The sequence below is a fragment of the Larimichthys crocea genome, chromosome XVII, assembly GCF_000972845.2.
Source record: "Larimichthys crocea isolate SSNF chromosome XVII, L_crocea_2.0, whole genome shotgun sequence".
Lineage (NCBI taxonomy): Eukaryota > Metazoa > Chordata > Actinopteri > Sciaenidae > Larimichthys > Larimichthys crocea.
The window spans coordinates 22,810,518-22,818,176 of record NC_040027.1 but is presented as its reverse complement, the minus strand read 5'-3'; the positions used below and the strand labels follow the sequence as shown (position 1 = coordinate 22,818,176).

Below are 7,659 nucleotides of genomic sequence, written 5' to 3'. Positions count from 1 at the left end.
ATGCGAGTGAGATAAAACTGATGGACAACAGCTGCCTCTCATATTCAAAACAATTGCAGGGAGCCAACTGGTCACCTGTCTACCGTTAAGCTACATTTGTATACTTGAAAAGGAGAACTTGAAAGGGGGAACAGCAAAGATTGAAACTGTATTGGGAAAAAAACAAACAGTTCAGGGCTAGATCCCCCAAAGTCCAAATTTGTATAAAAAATGCATCATATGCTGCTCAGTTGTTTACATGCATGTGATTGGTATAACCTCTCTGAACAGGTAAGCTCTACAAATAATAAATTAATTATTTATTTATGCAACATGCTGGCAACCTGAGACCAGCTAACCATTCTGTACATGTCCATACACTTTCCCATCAATGCCCAATAGACACAAAATACTCATAGATGTGCGGTTTTGACAACATTTATTGAAAAGAAAGAAATCAAGATAAATCTGAAATACAATCCTCAGGGAAAAAGAAATGAAAATAAATAAAAAATAAATTATAAAGTACAAAAATTTTCAAAAAATGTACATCTCTGCCAATAAAAACAATACATATACCTCAGAGGAGCCTCTTCCTGAGGTGTGGGAACTGCAAATAAAAAGCACAGACAGCTGACATACAGATGGTCTGTAATAAAATGCTTTACCAACAGTATATTTTCATTCAGTTTGGGTATCAACTTTTATTATTTTCTCTATTCATTACAAATAGACACATTTCCCTGAGGAAACCACGTCCACGTGAGGCTTCAAGCACTCAGTGGCTGACTCAATCTAAATGCCATTCAATGGTTTGTTTAAAATACATGACTTGAATAAGAGGCCAATGCTAACTGTCAACACTTGGTATATGTTGTACCTGTATAAGAGCATAGAGGTTTTAGCATAAAATCCATTGCTTTGACGTAGCTGTGTCAGAATAAAAGGCAAAACTGCAGCGAAGAAAAGCAATAGTATTTACACTTTGCACGTCATTCAAATTATGGATTTTCTGTATCGAGGTGCACAGTTATAACACAGCTGAGGCTGAATCATTTTGCCCCTAGCAGCAATATAATCTTCTACAATAGACCGCCGATATCAAGCAGCAATGCACATTCTTTTTTCCCCAATTACATTTTTTTTAAATTGTACATGGATGCAAAATATTTTTTTAGGAAATTCTAGACAAAGTAAAATATGTACATTTAACGATCGGACAGAAAAGTAACAAGATTGTCAGATGTTGCCCAAATTCTGAATTCACTATGAGGCGGCGCCAATTATACTAGATCAATTGAGTTCCCTTCTTGTGTCGGATCCTTGGTTTCAAAAGAGAAAGAATAGCTGAGAAGTAAAACCTGCAGAGATAAATCTTTCCACTCCAAATGGTTGGAAGTCTACAGTAGACATGTGATGCATGATGTTTACCCAAAGACAGAACAAATATTGATCCAATTGCCCCGATCATACTTCACAATAACTGATTCAAATTGTGAAATAAATGCCCGCGATTCATGCCCAAATAAGGAAGCTCCAAGCTAATATAACTCCATAACAAAAGTGAAAGTACAAATAAATCCAACAGACAGTACAAATCAAAAGTAGACAGACAACTGATTGTAACACAGTACCAAAATAGTAGAAAAAGACACACCAGCCCTTGGATAATCCAAAAACCATACTATATATATATAATATATATATAATATATATATAATATATATATATATATAGATATATATATATATATAATATAATATAATATATATAATATAATATATATGAATCTTTTGACTTTTATGCACACACTAGAAATGTACATCTCATATATACAGATAGAATCCAACCTCTTATATTATCATCCACTTCTGCTGAGTCAAATCATTCTTGACAGAACTAAACAGGTTAAAATAACTATAACTTTTCTTCCATTCTTTTTTTTTTCAAATAACCAATACAGAGGTGATGAAAAGTCTTTGGAAATAGAATCAATAGCCATAGTATTGCATTAAATTGAGTTCTTTAAATAACATTCAATTTTAGCCTCGTATGTATCTAGGGAAAGAAAAACCCTGATGGCAAACATAAAAAAGAAAAAAGAGCACTGAAAATACACAGGCACAGAAACTCGTGGCCCATGTTCGAGTAAATCAGTCATCCAAATCCAACAGAAATTAGTCATTTAGACATTTTTCTTTGATATCAGAATCTCTCTGAAAATTGGCACAAGAATTTGAGCCGTGTTAAACATTTCTCATCAGTTTCATCTGCTGTATCCTTCTCACAATGACAATTTACCCACTAAACACCAGAACGTTCCTCATCAAATAAACATTGTATCCATGTGGTCACATACCTCGTCAGAAAAACAGCATGGATCCCAAGTTTCATATGCATTTGTAATATTAATACAAGTATCTGAATAGACAATGGCTTTTAGGAACTGAGCAACGTCAGACTCTTGTTACTACAGATATATTGGAAATATGTTGCGATTTTGTTTCTATGTAAATAAAATAATTACTAATCAATGGACAAGGTAAATGCAATGTCATATTTGATTGAGGTCAGATAATAAATCTTGCCCGATATTTGAGATGTGATTTTCATCTTGTCAGGTCGGAAGAGTAACATTACATTTACTGTAGTTTGACATTCTTTGACATGGCGCCTCATAACTAATGATTAGCACTCAACACAAATATTTTGGGACACACTATTTAAAAACCATACAATTCATGAAAGGCAGGCTGCTATGCAGAGCACAGAGTTATACTGACATTGTGTTGGAGTCTTTGCTTAAAGTGAAACTCCCCCATACATCTGTCTGTGCTTGCTATAAAACACTTCAATTTGATATCATACAATGACTTTTAGTGGTGCCAATTTCAAGGAAGTTTACCCTAGTGCAGTGTTAACTGTTAGATGAGTAAAGCCATTATTGGAATCACTCTCAACAGACTGAATTTCCATTTTATAATATAAGTTATAAAGTTTTACAGCCACCACCAGTTTACAGGGAGTGAGGGAGTATTTGACACAGATTTGGGGGAGGATCACTTTAAATATCAAAGAAAGAGCAGTGAACATAAAATATAGCCCTTAGCTCTCTATGTAGGTAGCCTATGTGTAATACATGAATACAAGTGTATACGATAACCGGCATCCATCTTATGCAGTGTGTGTTGTTGCATGGATGTTTTGAGTGTGCCAAGAACAGTGAGCTGATGAGATGCACAATGCCTTGCTTTGATTTACAATTACACAATTAATCAGTCTTCCATAGGAAGAAATTTTGTATAAAAAAAAGAAAAAAAAGGTAAAGTAGTAATACTGGCTTTCTGGAGCCAATATGACATGAGTTTGTAAATGTAAGATGCCTTGATTAATATGGTCTCATGCATGTGATTAACTGCCCACAACAACCAGCCAGATGCATGCTTTCTTGTTTTTCAAAATACAGAGATGTTAATGTAAATGTTTCTTAATTCTACAGTACTGCTGTATTCTTTGTAAGATTTCTAGTATTGCAACCATCAAGTCTTCAGAACATGATGATAAAGAGCTGGCTTCATGCAAGTCTTGGTAGGCCTTTAGTCTCCTGACTGATGTCACTATATGCTGACAGGACATGGCTCATAGATGCAAGAACATAAGATTAAAGGTTTAGAGCCATAGCAGCGGCCCAATGAGGGTGTAAAGGTCATTACACATTTTTTTAAATTTTAAATCAGACGAAAAGTAAACCAAGTTGTTGTTTATCACGAGTGGGATAAAAGAAAAAAGAAGCTCGCTGCCAGAATTGTTATTCATTGTTCATTAATATGAAAGTAAATCTGAGGCTGATGAGAATTCAGTCATTAGTTTTAGAGGTATGGTATTATGAAATAAAGAGTTGTTGACATGATTGGTGACATGACATGGCTTAAAATAAATAAAAAAATAAATCAGGTCCATGAGTCTGTGCCGATTTTCATTACATCAAATAGTTGTTGAGATATTTCAGTCTGAAACAAGACTAACATGGTTCACTACTCTAGCTAGCACGGCTAAAAACTTGAGATGAACATTGTTTTTGTCCTTTTGTCTTTTTTTTTTTTTTGTACACAACAATATCTTTGTTAAAAACCCTAAAGTTAAACTCTGACAAACAGATTCGCTCACAGGTCCCAGCCTGTGGTTGGAAGAGGGTCAGCACATCTGTCTCTCTCACTGTTCTCTTTAAATCCTCTACTTTTACAATCCTTAGTATTTTCTGCATGGAAGTTTTGGCCAAATTACTAAGAAAATGCAACCCACGGATTAGTCTGTGTTTTCAATCTTCTACAACTCAGTGTGCTTGAAAGACTATTTGGATACTGGTCTTAAATGAGTAATATCATTCATCCCTGGGGGTCCACGATAAAGCTTTTCTTTTTGGTTAAGATCGTATGCTTTCCGATGAGTGCTTGCCAGGTGGTGATACTAGCTCATTAAAATAACAATAGATATATTTACACATGCATAAGACCACTACACAGTAGCAATCAGAGCCTGCACTGCTCTCAAACAGTTTTGAGCATCCTAAAAGTGAGGTGGTGGTGGTGGCTCAGAAACATGAACGTAGAATGGCCTTGCTGTGGAGCCTTGCTTGGCTTTGCTTGGCCTTGCTTCTCAGCTAGGATCAGCTTCATCCTACATTGTACTTCTCCATAATCTACGATTTTTCGAGCAACCATTCTGAAAGGCTGAGACATGATATGGGCTATTTCACTATTTATCTAAAACAGATATCTAATACAGTGACTGAATGGAATCTGAAGCACTAACAATTATTATTTTCTAGCATTCGTCACATTTCTGACAGCACATGTATGCCAGAAACTAGCTCTGAAGCAGAGTGGGACTTTATCTCCTCTCCTTTTTCTTTTTTTTTTTTTACATCCCTTTCACACAGACAAAGATCTGAAGAGGTCAACACGCTAATTCGACCTGACTTATCAACTCCCCTCCCGGGCTGGGCTCAATGCTGCATCAACTTTGATGAACAGACATTGCAATAACGAATGGGACTTACATTTAATGTTACTGATGTTTAAATGACATTTAAAGACAAGCAAGAGAGACCTGAGTGTGCGCAAGTGGAGGAGCCAGAAAGAGCAGGAGTACTGACAGAATTTTTTTGATTCTTATGTGAAATACTGTAGTAACTCTGGAACTACAGTATTACACACAAATCTCTGAGCAGTAAACAGAAAATATCTCGTGACAGTTCTGTTTGAATAGACTGAATGTGTGTTCATTGAACACATGTCTCCTGTATGAAAGGAATAGATTAGATTCTGGGGCTGGGGGGGTGCTAGGAGTTGAGCATGATTTGATAGGTGGAGCCGTTTTCTGGGCGAGGCTTGGCTTCAGTGGTAGTGGTCGGCTTTGGAGGCCAGTCAGGGTCCACACTTAGCTCCTGGGCCAGATGCATGTAGCGAGCCTTTGGTGCCATCTTGCGTGGGCAGCACAGCCAGGAGAGACACTTGTACCCCCACAGGTCAATGCCCCCCTGAAAATGCCACAACCCCAAAAATAAACAAATAAATAAAACAGAGAAAGGAGGAAAGGGAGGGATGAAAGGTTCCATATTTAAAACACTTGTTCTGGCAAATGCAAAACGGGACGTTTGCATGCTAATATAACTTTTGAATGTAAAATATCAAACTTGAGGAGCTCTTTGTGTGTGACAGGCAGGCACATTTCTTGACACTGGTAAACTGCGAGTGTGCATGCATGCAAGTCATTCAAAACAAAATTCAGCATGATAATAGTTCGAAGGAGTTGGCAGTAGATAGCTTAAAAACCAGAGTCCACTCCTTAAAAACAAGCTCATGGAGTCAAAGATCAAACAAACAAAAAGATTCCACAGCAGATCTTTACAAATGAATGTCAAATAAATACATTTCTCATTAGCCTTATATTGGAAAGCAAATTTAAGGCTTGCCAGCTTCTATTTTAAATATACTGTATTTCATATGAACCACTGACAGTGTTGACTGACATAGTTAGGACGAAACAGAAAAACTAAGAGGTAATTGCGGCAGGTAGAGCATAGGCTAAACCTGAAGGTGCAGTGGGAAAAGGGAGAGGAGGCGATAATAACACAAAAAAAAAAAAGAAAAAAAAAAGAAATGGGAGGTATCCAAGGCTTGGAAAAATATAATAATGATATAGCGGAGCAAAGCACTGCTGTGGATGGGCACAGCAACAAAATGTATCTTAGTCACATAATAAAAAAGGGGCCATCAGGGGGGACATGAGAAGGAGAGGACAAATCAGAATGAGATCGACATCTCACACATGCATGTCTTGGTTAGAGGTTAGAATAGAAAGGTGTAGTCTGTAAAATGAGAGGAAAGAAGTGGGGACAGAGACAGGGAACACCACACAAAAGGAAGATGAAAGGGCTTAAAAAGAAGGTGACAGATATTCCCAACCTGTGGTGTCGGGGCGGCAGGAGTGACGCCAAAGCTGCCCTGTTTGTCTCGGCTGAACACAAGCTTCCATAAGACGATGTCAAGGATGAAGGTCTATGGAATAGTGCAGTGGGCAGGGGAAAGAATTACAGAGAGGCTAATTTGATTTCACATAGCGTCTGCTGTTGTTGTTTTTTGTTTTATTTTGCACAGAGGTCTTCAGTTGCTTTTGTAGGGCCACAGTGTACGAAAGATTTTTGTGTTAAAACATGTGAGGTTAAAATTAGATTTCACAAATTAGTTAGAAGAGAGTGCTTGGATACTATTGTCTCAAAACACTGGAAACATTTGATTATGTGCAAAATCATCTTGATTTTTTTTCTTCTTTTTTTTTTCTTTCCTAAAAGGCAGAATGAGTATGTTTTGTTGTATCTTACAAAGATATTCTCTCTCAATTGTTACTTATGAAACACTAGATATGTGTGCTGTTGTTTGCATCTGCCCTCTGCCTCCATTTCCTTTTTTTCTTTGTTGGGGACGTTTCTGTCAGTCTTTGGGCAGTGGGTGTGTAACCCCTGCCCATAACAGCACACAGGGTGTGTGAGTGTGGGACTCACATCACATAAAAATGTAGCGACCAGGCGTAAGCACGCATCCGAGAGGAAGCTACAGAAGGGCTAACTTTGAATGTTGTGCTTACAAGCTGCAACCAACAAATCCTACTGATTCTGCCTTTAAAAAGGTGAACGGGATTTCAACGTTTTTTCGGTAGTTTAGGAAATATCATCATTTAGGGTGTCTGCTAAGCAGTGCATGCATGCAAGGGCAGCTATCTGAAAACGAAGGCAAAGGCATAGTGATACTGCTTCACAGAGGGTGACAGGCCAGCGTAAACCATTGTCATGCAGTTCTACTGCGATAAATAGTTTTCTTAAAGAACATTCGTCTATCAAGAAATTAGACAAGATAAACATATACTGCTATTAGGAACTTAAAAAGCCCCACAAAACAATACTTTTCACCAAAGACATTGACATACTTTTAGTGTGAACTATTGCAGATAACCTTAGTTTGTCTGGATCTGACAACATATTCACTTTACGACATAATTTCTTCCCACAACACAAGGCTGATCCTGCTGTCCAGCTAAATGAGACAAAGATGAGCACACTGCATGAAAAACAAAAACTGAACATGAGGAAAAACATCTACTGTTACCATGTGTTCAAGTGTG

At 37.3% G+C, this 7,659-nt stretch overlaps 1 protein-coding gene across 4 annotated transcripts in view; it reads right to left on the bottom strand.

Annotated features, from left to right (window-relative positions):
- Positions 1–443: 443 nt before the first annotated feature.
- Positions 444–7,659, bottom strand: part of atp13a3 (ATPase 13A3) — a 33,446-nt gene continuing 26,230 nt past the window's right edge. The window contains exons 33-34 of one of the 4 annotated variants that reach the window (XM_010756463.3): positions 6,447–6,539; positions 3,706–5,518 (exon numbers count right to left, since the gene is read on the bottom strand). In XM_010756463.3, the coding sequence (XP_010754765.2) occupies positions 5,321–5,518; positions 6,447–6,539 (291 nt within the window). In that variant the 3' untranslated portion in view covers positions 3,706–5,320. Of the gene's footprint in view, positions 590–3,705; positions 5,519–6,446; positions 6,540–6,616; positions 7,572–7,659 lie in introns of those variants that run through there. The other 3 variants (XM_027290023.1, XM_010756464.3, XM_027290022.1) reach the window with 3 other exon arrangements.